General features: G+C 37.5%; 1 protein-coding gene across 1 annotated transcript in view; it reads left to right on the top strand.

The window, feature by feature from the left end:
- KDM5A (lysine demethylase 5A) overlaps positions 1 to 21,009 on the top strand; it is a 97,971-nt gene extending 76,962 nt beyond the window's left edge. The window contains exons 25-28 of the mRNA XM_047066755.1: positions 5,491 to 5,650; positions 6,535 to 6,755; positions 9,290 to 9,700; positions 16,480 to 21,009. Of these exons, the coding sequence (XP_046922711.1) occupies positions 5,491 to 5,650; positions 6,535 to 6,755; positions 9,290 to 9,700; positions 16,480 to 16,686 (999 nt within the window). The 3' untranslated portion in view covers positions 16,687 to 21,009. The remainder of the gene's footprint in view (positions 1 to 5,490; positions 5,651 to 6,534; positions 6,756 to 9,289; positions 9,701 to 16,479) is intronic.
- Positions 21,010 to 24,989: the final 3,980 nt, after the last annotated feature.

Consider the following 24,989-nt stretch of genomic DNA (forward strand, 5'->3'; position numbering starts at 1 on the left):
CTATCTTTTGTTTGTCCTTTCAGTGTGTAAATCAGGTAGGTCACTTCATTCTTAGAGCATTAATATCATCAACTTTAAAGTCATAGGATAGGGGCACCTAGGTGGCTCAGTCGGTTAAGCATCTGACTTCAGCTCACAGCTTGTGAGTTCAAGCCCCGTGGCGGGCTCTGTGCTGACAGCTCGGAGCCTGGATCCTGCTTTGGGTTCTGTGTCTCCCACTCTTTGACCCTCCTCTGCTCATGCTCTGTTTCTCTCTGTCTCTCTCTCTCTCAAAAATAAATAAAAACATTAAAAGAAAATTAAAAAAAAAATCATAGGATATAAAATTAAAACTATCCATCATAGATGCTTATAAATGATCTGTTGGAAAATATTTTTCTCAAGATAAAAATGCATCTTGGGGACATTTTAATGAGAGAATTTTTAGTTTTGGGAATTAAAGACGAGCAAAGTTGAAACTTGAATTAGCTTGTTAAGGTTCTGAGCACCTCGTTACTCTGAAGTTAATGACATTCTTTGCTTATGAAGTTGTATAGGTTGACTAGGAGCAGATGAAAGGGAATGTGGCCCATGCCACAAAGAAGTTAGTACTAGAATTGCCAGTTTACCATAGCTTGGAGGCCTTTGATAACTGGGTTGTTATCTTTCTAGCACATTAAGTATCAACCAGTGCTCTAGAATTGCTGAATGGGGTGGACTTTGTTTGGAAGCAGATTGGTAACCTATGAAAACAAAACATCAAAAGTATTAGATGATTTTAAGGCTAGGGATCAAACCTGTGGTTTGATATGGTTGTACAGACTAGTCTTCTTTGCAAAATTTCTACAGTGGTGTTAGCTTATGGGCTCTTCTTTGGTAGGGAAGACTTACAATATGAATCATGAATTTATAGTGTTGGCGATATATTTGACAATGTAGAAAAATAGAAGAATGGTAGGTGGCAAGATTTGGGGTAATTTTCAAGGTCACATTCACCTTGATGTAGGTATCTCTGCATTAAAAAAAAATTAAACTCGAGTATTTTCTCATGGAACAAACACTTCCTGTGGAATTAAAATTTTATTTGCCAATTTATTTACAATTAGCTTGGTGATTTGTGACTATGAATTCATCTTTAAAATAATTTAAATTTAGTATCTTTGCTTGAGGGAGAGCCTCTTACTGGTTGAGGAAGAAGAGTAGGTAATTACATAGAAAACTAAAATTGGGGCGCCTGGGTGGCTCAGTCGGTTAAGCGTCCGACTTCAGCTCAGGTCACGATCTCGCGGTCCGTGAGTTCGAGCCCCACGTCAGGCTCTGGGCTGATGGCTCAGCAGAGCCTGGAGCCTGCTTCCGATTCTGTGTCTCCCTCTCTCTCTGCCCCTCCCCCGTTCATGCTCTATCTCTCTCTGTCCCAAAAATAAATAAACGTTAAAAAAAAAAAAATTTAAAAAAAAAAAAAAGAAAACTAAAATCAGTTTAGTTATCTTAGTTATCATAGCATCTTATTTGTGCTTTGCATTATTGGATTACTTCATTTGCATGTAATATCCTGTAATCACCACTGAATCACTGAGTAGCAATTTAAGAAAATCATTACTTAGGAAAATATATATTTAATGAAGGAAAATTTGTCATGGATCTTTTGTGTTTGTGTCTGGCATAACCTTTGCATATTCACGAGATTAATTCCTTTTTTTTTTCCCCCTTAAGTTTATTTACTTTAAGAGAGAGTACGCAAGCATGGGAGGTGGTAGAGAGAATCCCAAGCAGGCTCAGTGCTATCAGCACAGAACCCGACATGGGCTCGATCTCATGACTGTGAGATCATGACCTGAGGCGAAATCAAGAGTTGGATGCTTAACTGACTGAGCCACCCAAGTGCCCCTCTTTTCTAACTCTCCCCTTTTTTTTTAAATAATTTTTTTAATGTTTATTTATTTTTGAGACAGAGATAGCACATGAACAGGGGAGAGGCAGAGAGAGAGGGAGACACAGAATCTGAAACAGGCTCCAGGCTTTGAGCTGTCAGCACAGAGCCCGACGTGGAGCTCGAACCCACAAACCATGAGATCATGACCTGAGCTGAAGTGGGGCACCTAACCGACTGAGCCACCCAGCCGCCCCCACCTTTTTTTTTTTTAACGTTTATCTATTTATTTTTGAGAAAGAGAGAGAGACCGTGAGTGGGGAAGGGGCAGAGAGAGAACACAATCCAAAGCAGGCTCCAGGCTCTGAGCTGTCAGCACAGAGTGCAATGTAGGGCTCGAACTCACAAACCGCGAGATTGTAACCTGAGCTGAAGTTGGACGCTTAACCGACTGAGCCACGCAGGTGCTCCTTTTTAATCCTTGGATGGCTTGAGCTTTGGTGGAAAGACTCAATTTTTTTGTATTTAAAATATGTCTCTTGTAGATAGCATATATATAGAGGGTCCTTTCTGGACTGTAATTCTACATATATATGCATTCATAAAATACAGAGTTAAGTCTTGTTTTTTGTGTTTTGTTTTTAAAGTAATATTACAATCTCTGTCTTTTCATTGGTAGTGTTTAGTCTATTTTCTTTTTTTTTTTAGTCCATTTTTCATTTAACATAGTTGTTGACATGATTGTGTTTAAGTTGATCATCTTGCTGACTTTTTATTAATCTCTTGTTTTTGTTCCTGTGTTCCACTTTTCATGCCTTCTTTGGGTTAATTAAAAACAAATTTAATGTTTCATTTCATTTCCATTATTGACTTCTTGCCTTACACCTCTTTTTGTTTGTTTTCAGTGATTGTTCGAGGGCTAACAATGTGTCTTTATCTTACCTAAGTCAGTATTGTATATATTCACATTTCATGCATCACCTTGGGGAAGTAATTTTTTTAAAAACCTCTTTTTAGCTATAATTATTTTCCATCATTGTTTTCTTTTTCTTTTTTTTTTAAATTAAAAACATTGTTTTAGTGTTTAGTTTTTGAGAGAGACACACACACAGATAGACCATGAGCGGGGGAGGGGCAGAGAGAGAGGGAGACACAGAATCAGAAGCAGGCTCCAGGCTCCAAGCCGTCAGCACAGAGCCTGATGTGGGCTCAAACTCATGAACCACAATATCATGACCTGAGCTGAAGTCAGATGCCTAACTGACTGAGCTACCCAGGTGCCCCTCCATCATTATTTTCTGATCACTGTCCTTTCCATTTTGAAATCTTAACAGAAAGTTCCGTGTATGAGTTATAATGAAATGAGTAGAATCAAAGTCAGGAAAGACAATTCTAGTCAGTGAGAAGAAGCATCTGGGAACTAAAGCAGGGGTGCACTAAAGTATTCTTTCATCTGATGGTTTTTAGAAATTAAATTTTTGACTAGGGAAGATGACTGTAAACTGCTATTCCTAAATTCTCAGTGAGTGACCTTGTCTTTTAGAATTCTCTTATAAAACCTTTTAAGTGTCCTATTTAATTAAGGATAGTCTCATGATCTTCCTCTTGTCCACTGTACAAAGAGAATCAGGCAGGTGTTGTGCTAGTCTTTAAGCTGTGGTCTCTCATCTCCTTTTTGTTTTTAAATTTATTTATTTATTTTGAGAGAGAGAAGGAGGGGCAGAGAGAGAGGAAGAGAGAGAATCCCAAGCAGGGTCTGCACTGTCAGCACAGAGCCCAGTGTGGAGCTCGAACCCACGAACCTATGAGATCATGACCTGAGTTGAAATCAAGAGTCGGATGCTTAACAGACTGAGCCCCCCAGGCACCCTTTTGGTCTCTCATCTCCTAACTCACTCTTCTGTACTCTGCTTTGTGATGCTGGGGATGGGACTCTACACTAGGGGTTGCTAAACTTTTTCTGTAATGTGTATATATTAACACACATTGATATACAACTAGATAAATAACACACATAAAGCTTAGTAAATATTTTAGGCTTTGTAAGCCACATGTGGTCTTTATTGCATATTCTTTTTTTCCCCCCACAACTCTTTAAAAATATAGACTATTCTTAGTTCTTACTCCATACAAAAAGTGAGCTGCCAACTGGGTTGCAATATGCCAACCAACTCCTGCTCTACACATTTGTTTTCTGCCTACTGCCTTCCTTCTGCCAATAAGAGGACATTAGAGAATATTAAAAGGCCTGGACAGTAAGAAGGGACATGATCTTTCCCCTGTTTTAGCCTCCATTTGTGTCATCTGAATTGCATGCTTTTTTTCCCCTTCTTTTTTTACTCTGGCATCGGGAACTGGTTCCAATTTGTGGTTGTTTTTTTTCACATCCCTGAAACCAACCACATCATGTTCCATTAGAGATAGCAGAACTAACTGGCCAGCACTTCCTTCTCAGAGGTATGGATCCCAACTCCACAGGGCTCCTTCTCTGAGCTTTGTTACCTCAAGCTGTAGGGTTGGCAACTCTCTCTTGGTGTTAGCTTGGTGTTTCCATTTTGCCTTTTCAGCCTTTAATATACATCTAACCAGTTCACTTTATTAAATTATCCTTACTGAAATACCTGTGATTTCTGTCTTCCTGATTGTTCATTAAAGCTGTACACATGAGCTTCTGGAAACAAACTACAGGGGAATCTGAGAACCAACTAGAGCTGTCAGAAGTATATAATTTGAATGTTGTCAGTGAGGCTTTTTGTTGTAAGAGCAATTGATAAGCTTCTAGGTTTGAAAACCTTTAGAGAGGATTAAATGTTTTTTTAAGTTTATTTATTTATTTTGAGAGAGAGAGAGAGAGAGTACGTGAGTGATCACCAGCAGGGGAGGGGCAGAGAGAGAGAGCAAGAGAGAGAATCCCAAGCAGGCTCCATGCTATAAGTCAATGTGAGGCTCGATCCCACAAACCATGAGATCATGGCCTGAGCCAAAATCAAGTTGGACCCCTGACTGAGCCACCCAGGTGCCTCCTGGATTAAATGATTTGTGTCCTTAAGACACATGTCTAAACCTTTCTTCCCCTCCTAAGTCCATTTTAAGTGTCAAGATTGTCTAACTTGGTATAGGAGTTTTTATGACTTGTAGACTGTAGAAGGTAGATTATTTAATAGTACCTTTTTTTTTTTTTTTTTTTTTTTTTTTTTTTTTTTTTATGTTTGAGAGAGAGACATGGAGCACGAGCAGGGGAGGGGCAGAGAGAGAGGGAGAAACAGAATTCGAAGCAGGCTCCAGGCTCTGAGCTGTCAGCACAGGGCCCAACGTGGGATTGAACCCATGAACTGTGAGATCATGACCTGAGCCGAAGTTGGATACTTACCTGATTGAGCCACCCAGGCTCCCCTAATAGTAATTTTCTTGAGGTTTATTATCTCTGTGGATTATTTTTGAGCTTTACTCATTCCCTTTTGGCTTGAAACTGTAATCATTACTGTTTTTCCTCCCAGTGGGCATTTTCTGTCCTATTTAATACTATGTATCTAATTTTACAATTGTATTTTTAGTATATTACAAAGCCTGCATTTAGATCTTTGTCACAGGGTAAGTTAAGTGGTTCTAATTCTGAATACCCCTCTTTGTTTCTTCCTCAGGACACAGCCAGTGTGAAGTCCTCCAGTAGTCTAGAACCCAATCTTTTTTGTGATGAAGAAATTCCCATTAAGTCTGAAGAGGTGGTCACTCACATGTGGACAGCACCTTCGTTCTGTGCAGAACATGCTTATTCTTCTGCTTCTAAGAGTTGTTCTCAAGGTATTACCTTTAAAGCAATGTGGAGAAGATAGGCCTGAAACCAATGAGAAAAAAAATTGTATTAATCAAGACTGTGAATCTCTCTTAAATGTATATCCTAGCCATGAAATGCTAGTAAAACCTGAAAATGCAATTTTGGTTAGGAAAAGCTACGCCCTGTTTGCATTTTATGTTACTAGGTGGTAACCTGAAAAAACTTGCACTGAATTATTGAGTCCTAATAAGAAGAACTTTAGAGGCTCTCTAGTTCCATCTTTCATTAATATAAAATCTCTAATAGGCCTCTATTTGTTCATTACCAGTTGTTGAGGAACTTGTTGCTTTTTAAGAGTATTCATTCTTGTTTTGGAAAGCTTTGTTAGAAAGTTCTTCCTTTCTTTGGTAGATAATTGCTCTTGTATGTCCACTTTCCTTTCCCCCATTGAAAATATATCATTAGGTCACACGTCTGGGAAGTAAAGGGTGTTTCTTCGTTTAGGATTTTATGGAACAGCATATTATCGTTGGTTTATTAGGAGGATAGCACCTTATTTATATAGGGCAGCTCATGTGCTTACTAATCTTTTGGTCCCCTCTAAAACAGAGAGAGAATGGATTAAGAGATTCTTTCACATTCCCTTTCCACTTCAGTCACAGAGTAAAGAATCAGTAAGGATCCAGATTTTTATTCTTAGCTAATTTTTGAGAGTGGGCATTAGAATTCGAGATCTTTTTTGTTTTGTATTTTTTGAAGATTTTATTCTAACTTTAATATGGATGCAGTGAATTCAGATGTCTAAAGTATTAGAGGAGGAGGAACCATTCCCCTAAATATTTACTTTGGAAACATTACAGTTTGTTGATAGTTTTCATTTTTTTGCTTTGTCTTTTGTTTTATTGGAAAGGTTCTAGTACCCCCAGGAAACAACCTCGGAAGAGCCCTTTGGTGCCCCGGAGTTTGGAACCTCCAGTGTTAGAGTTGTCACCCGGCGCTAAAGCCCAGCTGGAAGAACTTATGATGGTTGGGGATCTCCTAGAAGTATCTCTGGATGAGACTCAACACATTTGGCGGATTTTGCAGGCCACACACCCACCCTCTGAAGACAGATTCCTGCATATCATGGAGGCAAGAATTTAAAGCTTAAACCGTGGCTTTAACATTTTTAGAATGCCTTGGTTCTTTGGAGGTACCACAAATGCCAGGATGGGGATGGCTGAGTGGGTAGTACTGTGGCTATCCTACTTTTTTTCCATTAAGCCAAAAGTAGTTCTGCTTTTTGGTTTTCTTTATTAAGATTTTATATAATATCTGTGGGGGGGGGGAAGTAAACACCATTTCTGCTAAAAAGAAAAGAGGGCACTGAAAACTACCAGTTCTTCTAAGGAAGGAACAACTTCCTTATCCCAGACTCCCACTGTTGAAAGGCCCAAAAGAGAAGGCAGAAGAAAATATAGTGGTTGAAAAAAGAAGCACGGGAAGGGTTAAATAGGGGAGGAGGGGAGAATAAAAGGGAAAGGTTAAATAGAAGCAGACTGGGGTAGGCAAGAGAGTCCATGTTCATATATTAATACCTCATAGCAGGTTGCAGTTTATATGATGTTTTTCTATCTGTGATCTCATTTGATCCTCACCATAATCCTGAAGGGGAGAGGAAAGGATAGATGGGCAAGTATCGAGCCCATTCTACACATGAAGAAATTAAGGGTCAGAGAGGTAGAAACTTGCTTAGATCACACATTTAGTAAAAACAAAGAGACCTGGATTCCAGCTCTGGCACTGGACTTTTAATATTCTTTTCATTATTCTTTTCCATTACTTATTTCCATGTAATGGAATGGTACGATGTCACTGACAATTGATACAGATATACATGGCATATGATAGTTTTTGGTTTGGAATTCAGATCAAAGGTAGTCTCATTTAGATAGTGTTTTCCAAAATACAAAGGGTTTACTTCTCATCCATTATCTCATCTGATCCTCTTTATTTTACACATAAGGAAACACAAAGTATTGAGAGGGTAAATTTATAGTGCAAGATGTGATAGACTTCAGACGTTTATAATGCAGTGTTCTGCATTCTGCGGTTTCTTAGGTTCCTGTCAAAGATTTTCCAGTTTCAGATATGTCACAAAATGAGTTCTCAAGTGGTGTTTCTTAAGTAACTATCAAGCTTAATGTTTTTCAGTATTTCTTTCTTTACCTCCTCCTTGTACTTCCTGTTGCTAGACATACTTTTACTGTTAAAATTTTTAATGTTTATTACATTGGCATATAATAGAAATCAGAAAAATATTAGAAAATTGAAAAAAAAATAAGAGTTTTTTGTTCTAGCCCTTGCCAAAGTTACTACGTATCTTTTGTAATGAGATCATGGATATAGTTTTATGTTTTGCCAACCATTTTGATAACTTCTTGGCCTTCAGGAATTTATTAATTGTGAGTTAGTAAAGAACTGTAGTAGTAGTAAATGAAGACCAAAAAACTTGTTACATAATTCAGTGTACATTTAGTGCTTTTAGCTTTATGTGTATGTTTTATCTCAGTTAAACAGAGGTACTACACACTATACTAATATATGCTAACAACGATCTTTTTTCCCTAGTAATCTAAAGTCAGATGTTTTATATAGGCTTGCCATTATTTTCATTGAATATTAACATTTGATTTCTCGTTTTTTAATGTTTATTTTTGAGAGAGAGTATGTGCATGTGTTTGTGCAAGTGGGGGAGGGACAGAGAGAGAGGCAGGTGAACAGAGTATCTGAAGTGGGCTCTGCGCTGACAGCAGAGAGCCTGATGTGGAGCTCAAACTCATGAACCCATAAAATCATGACCTGAGCTGAAGTTGGAAGCTTAACCGACTGAGCCACCCAGGTGCTTTCTTTCTTTCTTTCTTTTTTTTTTCTTTTTCTTTTTTAACATTTATTTATTTTTGAGAGACAGAGACAGAGCGTGAAAGGGGGAGGGGCAGAGGGAGACACAATCCGAAGCAGGTTCCAGGCTTTGAGCTGTCAGCACAGAGCCTGACGCGGGGCTCGAACTCACAAACTGTGAGATCATGACCTGAGCTGAAGTCAGACGCTTAACTGACTGAGCCACCCAGGTGCCCCTATATTTGCTTTCTTAAAATGTCTTTTAAATATCTTTAGAACATTTATTATATATAATGTACACAACATAAAATTTACCATTTTAATCCTTCTAAGTATACAGTTCAGTTGTGTTAATTGCATTTACAGTGTTCTGCAACTGTTGCCACTGTCAATTTCCATAATCATCCCAAACAGAACTTCTGTACACATTAAACAATAAATACCATTTCCCTCTCTCCTCAGCTCCCGGTAACCTCTGTTCTATTTTCTGTTTCTGTTGTTTTTGTTTTTGTTAAGGTTGTCTACTCAAGATACTTCATATAAGAGAATAAAACTTTATAAATGTCTTGCTTTAGAGGTACCTGGGTGGCTCAGTCAGTTAAGTGTCCTACTCTTGATCTCAGCTGATGTCTTGATCTTAGGGTTGTGATTTCAAGCTCCACGTTGGGCTTCGTGCCAGAAGTGGAGCCTACTTAAAATGAATGAAAAAATAGTAAGAAAGATTATTATTTAAAATAAAATAAATGTCTTGCTTTAAAATTGTTTCTAATTTTATATTGATGAAGGATGACAGCATGGAAGAGAAGCCATTAAAAATAAAAGGAAAAGACTCTTCAGAGAAGAAACGGAAACGGAAGCTAGAAAAAGTAGAACAGCTTTTTGGAGAAGGAAAACAGAAGTCCAAGGAGTTAAAGAAAATGGATAAACCTAAAAAGAAGAAATTAAAACTAAGTGCAGAAAAATCAAAGGAGCTGAATAAACTGGCCAAGAAACTGGCAAAAGAGGAAGAGAGAAAGAAGAAGAAGGAGAAGGCTGCTGCAGCCAAAGTTGACCTTGTGAAAGAGACTACTGAGAAGAAGAGAGAGAAAAAAGTGCTGGACATCCCCTCAAAGTACGACTGGTCAGGAGCGGAAGAGTCCGATGACGAAAATGCTGTGTGTGCAGCACAGAACTGCCAGAGGCCCTGCAAGGACAAGGTGAGCTCTTAACTATACGGTCACGTGGGAGAGAGGACAAGGAGCAGCAGTCTCCAGACAGAAGTTTGATGAAATGAGAATCTGGTTTTGATTCTAGAATTTGGGCTTCCAACTTAATATGTTTTCTACAGTTTCTATAAACTGTTGTGAATTATGAGGCTGTTAGGTCAGTGTGCTTAATAGAAGAGATATTGTGCTTTAAAAATCAGGTACTTAGTGAACATAAAGAGACGAGAGCAGAGAGAAGCTATGTGATAACCCTGGGTAGCAGTGCATTTCATGTGCAGCTGGCATAGCAGTTTTGGTATAGTCTTTTGCCTTCCCTGTAGGGTGACTCAGAGAACTAAATACCCTGTCGATTAGTCACAGTGGCCTGAAAACATTCTGGGCCAGTATTTTAAGAGCTCTGGAAAACTGCATTAAGATTTGTTCTAAAGACCTAAACTAAGGGGTTAAATCTTCCCGTTTGGTCTGTGTCTTACCAACACTCAGGCCTGTGTGCATTCTTCTAAATGGAGTAAGAGTTTTTCAAATACCTTGTGAAGAAATAATTAAGATCTTTAAAGGTATTATTTTAAAAGTTTCAGTATATTAATTATGTGATGGCCATTCTTTAAGTAATATTGATGTTACGAACTTCTGAGTAAGATGGATGGACTTTATGAAAAATCCCAGTTCATTCAATGACTGGAGGCATCTGTTATGGTTCCCATCAAGATTATTAGTAAATTCATAGTTTTTATTTGATAATGTTTATTATACCACTTGGTACTTAAAATTGTAATACCTCTTCAATTTGAATATATGAACAGAGAATATAACTGCACCATTATTCCCTTACTTCCCTCCTCAGTCAGATTCTTGTTAGAGCTTGAAGAGGTCACCTTGTCCAGGCTCTTCATTTTACAAATGATGAAACCAGGACTCAGTGAAGATAAATGATGTGACCAAAGTCATAGAGCTAATTAGTGCAAAGCCAAACGTAGAACCGTGGTTTCCTGGCTCCCAGACCAGGTTTTCTCCACTAATATCCCCCACCCCACCAATAATTAAGATGTAAGTACAAAAGCACATTCCAAAACTGAATGACACTTATATTTAAATTACACTTATTAAATGTTTTCCACTCATTTTTAGAAAATGAATATATATATATGGTAAGACACATATCCCATAGTCTAACCTTCCAAGGACAATATCTACAAATATTTTACTGTGTTTCCTTCTAGTCTTTTTTCCTATATGGCTTATTTTATATTATGTCATAAAACCTGTTCACTTTTGTATCTTTATTATATAAATGTTTCTATTTTATGAACATTTTAAAACATTTTAGTAGTTACATTATATATGTGTGTATATTATTTTTCTTTCATTTTGAATTTCTTCTCATCCGAATTTGTTTATTAAGCTGATGAAAGGTTAACTTTTTCTTTGGGTACTGAAGAACTATTGGCAGCTCATGTTGGCAGAACCTTCTCCCTTTTTTAAACTAATTTTATGGCAGTTTCAGGACTGGCAGCAAGATGGTGTTTCTTTTTTAAGCTTTCCTATCATCATTCCTACAATGTTTATATCCATCACAAACTTTTTGCTTTCTGTTTTTTCACCTTTCCACCTAATAATCTTTCCCCTCTTCTGCTAAGCATCGTAAATATGGCTCAGGTCATCCATTATCTTCCTGTAGCATATAAACGTTACAAGCAGTTTTTTTTATCATCTGCTATAAAATTGTTAAATAATTTAACACATGCCCTGCTTACTCTCAGGGTTATGAGAATTAAGAGGAGATCATTTATATGAAAACACTTGTTAACCAAAATGCAGTATAAATGTTAAGATGTAATGGTTATTTTTAAGTGAGCTCTGAGATTTGCTCCTAATGTTAAAGGTATTTTTTTTTTTTTAATCTGGAAAGTTGTCTTAATAGAACTGAGGGAGATTTAGCTGCACATTCAGAGAAAATGTCTATTTCAAACTGTTAAAACACATACAAAGGTGAGGAAGATGTGTCTTAACCTGTCATTAGTTTACATAAAAGAAACAGTAAATGTTGTAATTTTTTTTAATTTTTTTTTTTTTTTTTTGAGAGAGGGGTGGGGGCGGGGAAGTACGGCCCGAGAGAGAGGGAGACAGAGGATCCAAAGCAGGCTTTGTGTTGACAGCAGAGAGCCCGATGTAGGGCTCGAACTCATGAACAGGGAGATCATGACCTGAGCCAAAGTTGGACACATAACTGACTGGGTCACCCAGGCACCCCTAAATGTTGCATTTTTATAGTGTGTTTTTTTTAACTTTTTAAATAAATTTTTTAATAAAATTTCTTATATGTTTATTTTTGAGAGAGAGAGAGAGCACAAGCAAGGGAGGGGTAGAGAGAGAGGGAGACACAGAATCTGAAGCAGGCTTCAGGCTCTGAGGCATCAGCACTGGGCCCAATTGCAGGGCTCTAACTCATGAACTGAGCCAAAGTCAGATGCTTAACTGACTGAACCACCCAGGTGCCCCTAATGTGTTTAATTTTAAACAGAAATTATTTCAGATTGTAAACATTTTGCTCATCATTGCTGTTTTGCAATATTTATGGTTCTCCAAGTTTGTTCTTGAAACTAGTTTTACTAAATAAGAGGTGTATTTCTTCAACTGCTTTGTAAAGAATTTTACAACTTTCTCCATTTGAAGTATAGTATTTTTCTAAGAAAACCAAATTAATGCATGGCATAAAATGATGGTTAAAAAAGAAGAATGTTTTTAGAGAAGTCTGTGTTCTTTAAATATCACGAAGCAAAAAATAACTTCTAGGGTTCGTTCATATTTAGGTAAATGTACATTTACCATATTTCTAACCAATAATTACTATTACTTTTCCCCCACAATGTGCAGATTGAGAAAACTTTGAAGGGCTACCTAAACATACCTAGCCTCAATTTCAAGATGTTTTAGAAAGAGAAAAGAAAAATATTACCAGAATAATGGGAAAGGGTTTAAAAAAAAGTCTCTTTTCCACCATTATCAAATTAATTTCAAGGTGTAATTAATTTTAAAAATAATGAAAAAAAATAACTATTTTCAAAAAATTAGTTTTAAGGTTCGGAATCTTCTCCCTGAAGTCTGCCACTTTTCATTCAGTCTTCCTGATACCAAAAGTAAAAGAAGTTAACTTGAAAAGGAGCACATTCTTTAAGCTAACATTTAAGTAACCTTTTTTTTCTGTATTAGAATAAATATTTAATCATCTTATGAAAATAGACTTTTTTCCCTTACCTTTTTTTACCTTTTTCCTGTGGGCCTTTTCCTTACCCATTACTATTTCCATAAGTTTTGGATGGTTAAATAGAGATGAAGTTGATAAACTTATGTCTCACTTTTACTCTTTGTCAGCCACTCTGATGTACTAAAAGATTTTCATAGGGTGCTATCTCAGCCAAAGTATTTGCATTTCCATTATTAGTTCATATCTCTTTTTAAAAGCACAGATAATCAAAGGTTGGATTACCCTCAACAAGTGGTGATGTGGAGATTGGGTAACGAACTGTCCCAGTTTGCCTGGACTTTCCAGTTTTAGCGTTGAAATTCCTATCTTGGGAAACACATCAATCTTGGGCTAAGAGAGCTGGCCACTTAATGTTAAGAGCATCAAAAAAATATACACAAGGATTCTGAACATTGTTCTCTTGTACTTCATTAAGTGAATTGTTTTAATTTTCGAATCTGGTTTTTGCAGGGAACCTTGGTGCAGTAGAGATTGAATGCCAAAATAACAAAAGCTTGGTCGGGTAACTAAGCTAAGACTATCACTAAATCACCAGGCTTTCTTTTTTCCCAGTGCAGTAATAATGCCCCGTGAAGTGAACAAAATGAAATATGGTAAATATTTTTAAGTGTAAATATGAAACCGTATAGCAACACAGGAAATACTAAATTAACATTATTTCCTGTATTTAATGTATTTCTCTTTAAAAATTTCCCCCAATCCAACTGGTAATGTATTTGTACTATACTTTCAAATCTTTTATCAGTTAATATTTGAACAACTCACAGCTGTGAAGTTTTTTAAATTATTTTTGTGATTTGATAAGTAAATCTCTTAAAACCAATGAAAGGGGAAGTGACTATTAGAGCCTAATGTGCAGATAACCAAGTTCTGTGTTCTTGAGTTTTCAGCCTAGTACACAATCTTTTGCCCCTGTGTCAAATCTTCAGTTAATTCAGTTGAAATTCCAAACTTTGGTTTGCTTTATGACCCTATGGGCCTTTTCAAACAGAAGTAGCACTGGAATTGGATTGTTATTAGTACATGAACATGACAAAAAGATACTGGTAAGGGAAGGATTGTTTTTTCCCTGCTAGATTATTAGGGTAAATTGATATATAACCTGTAGGCTGAGATACAATCTTTGTACTGATAAATGTCTCAAAAAAAAAGTTTTATACTGTTTTGGAATGGTGGGAGAGCTAGGCTCTAGGAGTGGACCTCTAGCCAAAATCACAAAAGAGAATGTGTTCTCATCCTTACTTGAGACTGATAGATTTAATTTGGGGAAACCTGGAATGCAGTGCAGAATTAGATTTTTAAAAAGATAGGGCCACTTTTTCTTGGCAGGATATATTGATAAATTGGGAACTTTCTTATCCTATGGGTTAGCATGAATGGGGACTGGACTAGATTAAGAAGGTTGAAAGTAGGACTAGAGTTATCTACTGGTTCAGGGTGGCATCATAAACAGGGTAATATCTCCAATTTGGGCAGCCCAAAGAAACACAGATCATCTTCCCAGTTCTCATTACCAGTGCCAAATAGCCAAAACACTTAACCCCAAGTTACTTACCATCACATTAGCACTTTGTAAATCTTCATTGCTATAGTACCTATATGTTTAGTTTGTTGCAAAGAAGTCATTTATCTCCCTCTTTTGTCTTTCATATAGTAGTTTGCTGCAATAGGAACAGTTCAATTTTCTTTACTGCACTGACTTCAGAAACTAAATATTACATAAATAATTACAGAACAAAAACAGAATTTGTTTTAGGAAGGAATTGTTAAATTGCTCTGAATTTACCAGCAAGCAGTATCACAAAGTACTAGGAATGATCAAATTTAGAAAATATAAAGGTTACCTAGAATCTGACTGAAAATCTAAGCTCTGGTTTGTACCCCCAAGATATTCTGAGTCTGTAGGTTTGGGTTTGGGATGGGTCTCAGCCGTACTTTTAATGAACACAACAGGCAATTCTATGTAAGTGGTCTACACGTTTTTGAGAAGCAGTGCTACAGGCAGTTATTTCAAAGTGCAAAATGGATCTTGTGTAAGATAGTATAATGAGTAGAGGCATGAAATTGTGATCTTGAAAGATGCCACACGGTGAGCTAGCTGTTTTGCCATGCATTATTTCATTTAATCCTCTAAATAATCCTGTAAACAGAATATTATCTCCATTTTACAGATGAGGAAATTGAGCCTTACTGAGATTAAATTCTTTGCCTCAAATTGTACACATCAGAATTCAGAACTTGTGACTGAATTCAGTAATCTTTACTGTACACAGCACTGTCTCCTAATAACTAGAACTCTAGAATAGGAACAATGGAAGCAGAAAGATTCTTTTGACAAGTGATTTTTCCCATGCTTTATTACAACCCTAAAACCACTAACATGAGCATCATCATTTTGATAACTCTTTGAGTACTCGGAAACTAATTTAGAAACTACTCACTTTCCCTGAAACTCATTTACCTAGCCCAAACCTTCCTCCTCTGTTCTTTTCTCATAAACTTCACTGAGGTACCTCTTTGATCCCTTCATACTCCTTACTTTGCTCTGAAAACTGGCAAAGCTCATTGTAAGTGGCTTTGTAAGTTGCCAGTGAGATGATCCACTTTGTACTGGGGAGAGGAAGAGTAGCTCTTTTAATCTTAAAGGTTCTCATCTGCCATGACATCAGTTATAAAAACTACCACATTCACCCTCCAGATACAAAAACCCAAATCATCTTATTGTTAACTCCAGGCCCAAGGCTTAATAAAGTCACCAAACTACAGTCTCTTTCTAGCCTTCTATGATTACAATATCCTCTGAAGGGTCAAAGTTTGCCTGGCATCTGCCACTGACCTATCAGTTATACAGACTTGAATTTTAAACCCCAGAGTGATCTATTGACCTGTGACTTTGACTGTTTTAATTGGTTAATTTGTAAGATTTGACCTCTGATATTTGCTAACTTTTTATAGGGAGTTGTATTTGTAACGGAAGAAGAGAAGAATAAAAAATATTAGTTTTAAAAGTGGCCTATGTGACTGCTTTTCTAAAAAGGTATTTAATGCTCTTAGTACTTTGGCTTATCTCTTTGAAATAAAGCTAATACACAGGATTGCCTTCACATTGTTGTACTCTTCCTTTCTTGATTGATAATTGCATTGTCTTAGCGTCTAGAAATTGTTAATATTAGCTAAAACTACTTGGCTGCTCTATTAGAAGTTCCTTTTTTGTCAAGTTTTTCTCAAACATGTTTCTGCCTCAAAAGGATCCCTGGGTATTTATGAGGTAATGGAGTACCTAAGAGGCCTAATTTTGTGGACATACTGTGGTAAAATATAATTTGGGGATATTAACTTCCCAGCTTCTTTCTTTAAAAAGTAACCCCATAAAAAGTCATTGTCTGTCTCTGGACATCCCAGTTATTTGCTATCATTTAAGCCAAGAAAGCTCTTTGGTTTGCTTTTTTTTTTCTAGGCTTAATGTTTATGTAACCTAAACATTCCTCAATCTTGTCTCCTACAGGTAGACTGGGTACAATGTGATGGTGGCTGTGATGAGTGGTTTCATCAAGTTTGTGTGGGTGTATCTCCAGAAATGGCTGAAAATGAAGATTACATCTGTATAAACTGTGCAAAGAAGCAAGGGCCAGATAGCCCAGGTCAAGCACCACCTCCTTCCTTCATAATGAGCTACAAACTACCAATGGAGGATCTTAAGGAGACCAGTTAGCAGTTGCTGGGTTAGTTTGGGACATGGGGGGAAATGGACCACATTGAGACCTTAGTCATCAAGTAGAGTGGTTTAGATCCACTCAGAATGTTGCTTCCAAAGATAAATGGCCTTCAGAGAAAGTCCTCTTAGCGGACTTCCTCTTTGCATGGACTGTGTGACCTACATTCTCTTCAACACATCTATGCAGAGGTTGTCTTTGGTACAGCAGCCAGTATTTCAGTTTATGTCTCCTCTGAGTACGGTATGTTACTTTACAGCCAGACATTTGATTGAGCTCTAGAGTGGCTGGTTGGCATTAATACATTGGTATGTTAGCAGGGCATGTAGGATGTGGCTTATGGCCAGTTGATACTAGTTAGAGGTTTACAACCTAGAGGCAGTACTGTCTGGAGGTGCTGACTACTTGGCTCTCCTTAGGACAGTTGGACAGGAGTGAGAGTACCACTCTCCTTCCACTGTTACCTGGCATGTAATGCCCTACGGATATAGCCATGGGAGCAACAGGGCCAAAGTTACTCCTGTTAGTAGTCATGGGATAGTAGCACAGTCTAGACCCCAGCTACTTGTGTGTGTTTGTACCAAGAAGAAAACCCCAAATGAGAGGCAGATCACCTTATCTTCCTAAGGAGGAGTATGTCATCTAGTTCAGAAGTCTGACTAGATTGGATTCTGGGAAGAAGAGCTTTTCTTATTTCAAGGCAAGGAGCCTTTTTTTTTTTTTGGCTTTGAGAAGTCTTGCTGTCTTGGGTCTGCATTTTAGAGACGAGCAGGTACATGGATCCAGGCTCCTGCAAAAGAAAAGAAGACAAGTCAGAATGTTTTACTGAGACCCAGTGATGCATGCTTTTCGGGGAAACCTTCATTTACAAGTATACCAGACCACCAGGCTTCAGGCATGGCCATGAGCAAGACCAGCAAATAACAGCTTTTTGCCTTGCAGCCCTGACCCCGATGTCTGCTGTTTCCAACACTGGCAATTTCTGATACTGGCCCACAGCAGATGCTGTTGAATAACACCCTGGCTTCATCAGAGGATATGGGGTTGTAGCACCTCCGGGTGATAAAGTTGTTTTAGTAAATCCATTTTTAAAAAAAGAAAAAAGGACTTGTTTTTACTTTTTTCTAAATGTCTCTGACTACTGACTGTTCTATAAATAGATTATTTTTCCTTTTTTAATATACATATATGGATATATAAATATATATATTTACTGTTACCAGCAGCATATGACAGAGTTTTCAGCATCAAAAATCCATTTGGGGGCTTGCTTTCTCTTTTTGCTTTTTAATAAAGAAACCCCATTCCTTCCTTGTAGTACAAGGAGTTAGCACTTCCTTCTCCATCCTAGCCTGACCACATCTTCCATCTTGTTTTTGTTCATAGATCATTGTATTTCCTTTGTGTTGTTGGAACTTGTCCCTGTCTATTGGGAAACTTGGTCTTACTATTTCTGTGATGGCTGGTTTGTTTTGTTTTTGTATGTGAATGTTTGAAACTATGGTGCTGTGCCCTCTTCCCTCCTGTTGTGTTCTCTATTGTTAAGGTGTTAGGTAAGCTGTATGGAAACTTTTATTAGAAGGGGACTAATTTTTTTTAAAGGACAAAGAACCCCAAAAAACTAAAAATAGTGTTTTGTCTTCACTATGCTGTGTCCCTTTATTTTGTTTAAAAATCTGTGGTTTGGCTTAATTTATCAGTTTTCTTTTTAAAAGGGGGGAGCAGGGTGGGCCTAGAGAACAGCTTATAATCTCCTTTTCCCTTTTTGCCGCAGTCTCTTTTAAAGAAATGTCTTCTAGTAACTAGAAGTGAAATGTACTGTCCAGTTACAGTTTGAGTGGGTATGAGATTTAACTCAAAAGGCATCTTGCTAAAAAAAAAAAACAAAACAAAACAAAACAAAAAAAAAAACTTTTCCTGTAAAACCCAGTTTCTGTAAATGCTTTCTCTGTGGTTCAAACTACCTAATTTTTAGTCTTCCCTTAATATTGCATAACATTTTTAGTGTTTTGACCTGTTACAAGGGTCATAAGCGTCACTCTGCATGATCTCAAGTGTGTATATGATTTAAGATTTCAAGGGATATTACAAGGTAACTTTTAACCAATTTCATAAATTTTAATTTTGCCAGTCTATAAAGATATTATTACCTAAGAATTTTATCTGGTTGATGTTATAAAAGAAAGCACAATATTTTTTGCCTTTCGTCTTCTCTGCAAAGATCTTCAAATACTTTTGGGTTAAAAATTGAATGCCGTTTTAAGTGATGGCTGCCTTGGTGGAAAACATTTAAAAATAGTTTATCTTTTCTTCCTACTCACCCATTAACTTTACTCAGCCATCAGTGGAAGGGCATGAGGATGCTGAGAAAGATAGTTAAGTTGGTGCTCTGCTTCTTGGAGTATGGTGGGTGGATGCAGGTGGCTGTTGAGGAAATAATTTATGTCCTTAATAGAGTATTTACCAGCTGGAGATCTGAGAGAAAAATGCAAGACAGTCTTCAACTATGAGTAGCCCCCTGTTTATCTTCTGTTTTGAAACTTAAATATATCATTCAGTTGATTTGGTGGGATTTTCTGTATTTATTTGAAAGTCACAGAGGATTTGGTCTGACTCTTGACCAAAGGCTGAGAAGAACAGATGAGAGACATTAGTTTAAAAAAGAGAGAGAGAAAAACGAACATATACAAGTCTATAATTTTGGAATTAATGAGCTAAGATTCATCTATTTAAAGACATGCTGGTGTTCTAATATAAAATATTGTTTTCAGTTAGAGGAAATTACCTATTTACAACTTACTCCATTCTTCATTGTTGTAACATTTTATATTAAAATTTGATTTAAAATGTTCCTTTACTTTTCAGAGTTGCAAATTTTCACCATTGGTGTTTTAACTAATTCTGTGATAGTTCTCTCAAAGATACTTCTTACTATCTTCATTGTAACTATGTTGGGGAAGGTTATAGAAAGAAAAATTTAAAAAATGCTACATAAGTCTTTAATATTCTCAAAGGGGTAGGTCAGTGGAACTATGCAAATTCCCAAGTTTACAAATGCAACTATAGCATTAGTAGTAGTTAGCTTTCTTATTGGCAGAAGAGGGGACATTTTTTTCCCACAAATGTCTATTTTAGTTCCTGATAGTTATTGCAACAAAGCCATGTTGAGAGTTAGATGTTACACTCCCTTCCTAAGTTGCTGCAGACCACCTTTGCACTGCATGATTCAAATTTGTGCCTCAATAAAATTACAAATTACTGTATGTCATACTTTGAATAATTGAAAAGATAAGCATTAAATCTGTGATTGTCTACTATGTACTTTAATAATCAAAATCCTAGCAAAGCTAGCAGACCTGTAAGATTAGAACAGTTTTTACCTGTGCTTCACTTCTGTTCTTCTCTGCTTTTGTCTTTGGTGTCCAAGAAATGTGTGTTTATTTGTTTTTCTTAATTTTAACATTCTGGATGCAGTTGAGTGCACGTAAAAGAAACTCCCTGCTTGTCAGTATTTTAATTCTGTAGTACATTTGTATGAATATGAGCCAGAACTTAAAGTAGGATGAAAGGAAAAACTGAGAAAGCCTTTCTTTCAAAGGATGAGACTATATCTTTTTTAAAGGAGAAAGTGACAATTTGGAGTGGGATTTAAAAATTGTAAATTGTGGAAAATTAAGCTGTTAAAGTCCCACATATAACCAGGTTCAATAAAGGTTTACATACGGAACTAGCTTCATATGTGTGTAGAAAGTTGCTTTTGCAGTAGGTCTGTTAAGTATAAATTTTAAAAAGCAGGCAATTGATTTGTCTTTCACCTTTTGAAACTCCTGCCCCCCCCCTTTTTAAATTAAAGCATATCATTACTTCTTTGGATATGGATGTGCCGAATGATATTTACAGCATGAGAAGGAAACAATTGGATGTAAATCTATTTTGGAATTGCAGTCTTCTCTTGGCCTGGATCATAATCCACTCACCACTATGCAATGGCTGATGTGCACTGGGAAAGGATGTGACGGGTGTAGATGTATCCAGCTTATTCTTACTTTTGCAATACTCCAAGATGTCTAAACAGGAATGTCTTTTGTAAACCTCAAGACCCTCTATTGATTATTCTCTTACATATTTATTTACTTGTTAGTGAGACACTTAAATATAATACGGACTCTGATTTACCAAGGATTTTGGTGGTGCCTTATGAAAAGTATAACTTGTTTTCTTGTTTTTTGAGCATGTTTTCCATTTCTTTTGTTTTCTAAAAGAATATTAGATATGGTTATTTGCATTACATCTAAAAAATAAAAAAATTTGTGTGTGTGTGCTCAGGTTCCCCCCTACTCTCTCATTTACATTGGTGTCAACTGTAAATGGTAACCAAGTAAAGGTAAATGTTGGCATTGAGTATTGATGATCCTGAGGAAAACTGGCAGGTGCATGAGAGCTTTTCACCTGGGGTCAAAGCTGTTTCTGATACTGCAGTTGCTCTCTATAAAATCAAATACTGGCCTCAAGTAATTTGATCACTGGTGTGATTAGCCTATTACTGAGAATACTGTTTTCAGAAAGTGTGAAGTGGAAGAAGTGATCCCTGAAGATTTCACCTGTCCTGCCTTCAGCAAGAATCCAGCAATGATCTACAGCCATTTCCCCACCTTTGATTCTTGAGCACTTCGATCCTTGCAGCAAACCATAGCAGGGAAAATGAGGAAATACTTTATTTTGGCCTCATGCTTACAACTAGTTCAAACTGCAGCTTACTTCAGAGAAGTAAGTAGCGTTTTTTACTCATTGCCAAGGTTACCAGATCATGTGGGCATTCCTGGAAATGTTAAGATTCTGCTTTCGATGAAATTGGCCTCAAATATGAAGTATGTGACTGTGTATATATGTGTTGGTATGGAAGATTGGTGGGAAGGAGGAGGGGGGAAATCTGGTTGTCTCTTAACTTGGAAAATAATCTTGCCAGCGAAAAAAAGACACCTGCAATTTCATACAGTGACAGATTCTTTAAAAATTGTGTGGGGTCCTCCCAGTTTAGATCAAATATTTCTTGGACCCTTGGCATTGTAGTTGACATTAATAAATTGAAGATCCAGAATCTTAGCCATTAGCCATGAATCGGGAAGTCACATACACAAGGAGAGAAAATACAAAAGAACACAAAAATGTTACGTAAATAAACTTAGAGGGATTTTGGAATTTCTGGATTCTTTTCAGCTCTTCTTTAAAGACTATTTCTACTCCGTTTTAGTAGGAAGAAAGATTTAATTAGCATTTCCATATAGTGAAGTTCCATGAAATTTCTTTACCATAGATTTTCACTAACCTTGACTTTGGAGCTAGGTTTATGTCTTGTTAATGGGAAAAAAGGCAACACAGGAAGTCTTGAAAATGGCTTGGTAGGTCCAGGTGGTAACCCTTGTATTAAGGAACCCTGATGAGTTGCCAGGAATATAGGGATGAAGACAGAATTGTCTGTAGTTCACAAAAACAAGCAAATGAACAAAAACTTAAAGCCCAGATGAGGACTTTAGGATTACAATAAGGTAAAGAACATGGATTTAGGAATCAAATAACTAATGGGTTTTTAGCTCTATATTACCTATACTAGTGTTTTTGAGACTAAGTTTCCTACCTTGTGTGGGTTAGTTTGTGTGGATACAAAGTTATAGCTCTCTCCCCTCTAGAGAGGTAAGACCTAGATGATGATTTTTAAGAGTTTCCTATTAAAACTTTTATAGAATTTCTAGAGGAAGTAGTACAAGGATTTTGGACATGTAGTCCAAATCCCTGTTTAATGTTAGAAAAAGTCTACTCATTACTTCCGAGGAGGGACTGTACAGACTGTATTGAATATTCTGTTTTTAGAAAATGTAAGTATTGGTCACTAACTTACATATTAGAGCTTACCCGTAGTCTTCCCTTCACTTGGGTCTGGATTTTGCAGAGTTCATCAAGCACTTTTATGTATGCCCCAAGACTAGCATCTCGTTCTGTCCAGTGCCCAACTGTGTGGAGGTAAGGTGAGTAGAAGACACATTTCAACAGACCTATTAGACTCCCTCCTCCTGAATTGGCATTTGATCTTAGTAATATTTTTCCACCACTCAAAGCAAAGACCCCTTCCCACTGAGACCAGTAGGCCACTCACAGGTCTTCAGTCTTAGTAGGCTACTTTAGTCCTCTCTGGCCTAACCTTGCCATCCTCTCTACTTGGGGCTAAGCTTTGCTGAGACACAAAATGGAGTTTTATCGTTAAAACTTTTTGGAACCTAGAAGAGTTCAGGCATATCTAGGCTTGGTCAATGCTCAGCACTTCTGTTTGTTTTGTCATAGACACGTGACTTCAGAATTCCAGTTGGAACATTTAAGGCTGGTTTAATTCACTTTGCTTCTCATCCCTGTAATTCACTGCTGCCATCTAAAATAGAAGTCCAGGGACACCTGGCTGGCTCAGTAAACCATGTGACTCTTGATCTCAGGGTCATGAGTTCAAGCCTCATGTGGAGCCTACTTACAATAAAGAATAAATAATAGATCAAAGCCCATCCAGTCATCCTTCCTCTCTCTTTGTATTCCAGTGTTACCACCTACTATCTCCAATTCATGTTCCTATTGTGCCCCTTCCTGCCCTTTTTTTTTTTTTTTTTTTTTTTTGGCATTACAGAGGGGCGTCTGGCTGGCTCAGTCAGTAGACCATGCGGCTCTTGATCTCAGGGTTGTTAAGTTTGAACCCCGTGTTGGGCCGAGATTACTTTAAATAAATAAGTATACATTATAGAGACTTGCTTCCCTATTCCTTTGTGAACTTCTACTTTTTCATTAACTGGAACCTGGCTCTCAGCCGCACTTACCTTAGGACTATTTCAAGTTGAGGGTGCCCTTTTTCTCACTTTACTACTGTAAGGTATGAACCAGTACATTATAGGGGCTGTTGCCTTTATGTTACTGATTTCCACTGCCACACATTGAGGCCTCTGACATTCAGCTGTACCATCATCTATCCTCATTACTGTCATCTCTGGTTACTCTTTTACATTCATTCAGGACTTGGATGGTTCAAGAGCATCTCTACCTCCAACCCTACCATTATTCTGGGCAATATCATTGATAATGGTTGACTTTACTGTTTCTGTACCTTCACCTCCAATAATCATTTTCTTTCCTTTTTTTCCCAATACTCCTTTTCATTTAGCAAACCAATTCCAAGGCCATAGCTTGGATTGTGTCAAGAACTTATTTCTAAATGTTAAGGTCTAGGCCTATACTCATACTATTGTGATTTTTTTTTTAATGTTTATTTATTTACTTACAGCATGAGAGGGGGAGAGGGAAGGAGAGAGAATCCCAAGCAGGCTCCACATGGAGCCCAATGCGGGGCTCAAGCCCATGATCTGAGCCAAAATTAAGAGCCAGATGCTTAACTGACTGAACCATCCAAGTGCCCCCATACAATTCTGATTTTTAATGTCGTATCTTTGATCTTTGCCTCCTAGTGTATTTATGATCTCAAAAATCTCCAGTTAATCACTTTTTTCTTTGAATCTTCAGTTCACTCTGGCTCCAGCTCATTTCTTCTCCATTTAGCATAGACTGCATGGTCTGTCACTCATTCATGGTGTTTCCCCATCACTCTGGCCCTGCAGAACCTTATTTCTGGATCATTTTAGCCATCTGACCTCTTTGCTCTCATGGGCTGCTGAATATTACTGAGTACAAACCACTGATTGGTAGTACCAAAAACTGACTCAGGTGGGTGGGTTCTCAAAGTCCCAATGGTCCAGCAACCTCTTCCATTTTTAAAGACTTACCACTTTCATTGTTGTCAAATCCTCACCCACCACCTCTCTTCCCTCAGCAGAGGTACCCTCCTAACACTGACTTGAGCAAATTGAAGCTAACAGGAGAGCTCTAAGTTTCCCTAGTCACCACTATCAGCATTTTAAAGTGGTGTCATCAAAGACTCTTCTCTTATATACCCTGTTAGGGGTATATAAGGTCTTGTTCACTTCCAGTTACCACTTGCCACTTTTTTTTTTTAATTTTTTTTTCCACGTTTATTTATTTTTGGGACAGAGAGAGACAGAGCATGAACGGGGGAGGGGCAGAGAGAGAGGGAGACACAGAATCGGAAACAGGCTCCAGGCTCTGAGCCATCAGCCCAGAGCCCGACGCGGGGCTCGAACTCACGGACTGTGAGATCGTGACCTGGCTGAAGTCGGTCGCTTAACCGACTGCGCCACCCAGGCGCCACCACTTGCCACTTTTATTCTCTGATGTTTCCCAAATCATTCTCACCAGT

Source organism: Lynx rufus, unplaced genomic scaffold, assembly GCF_022079265.1.
Source record: "Lynx rufus isolate CCGP_SWC_20201006 ecotype Redwood Valley unplaced genomic scaffold, mLynRuf1.p SCAF_7, whole genome shotgun sequence".
NCBI lineage: Eukaryota > Metazoa > Chordata > Mammalia > Carnivora > Felidae > Lynx > Lynx rufus.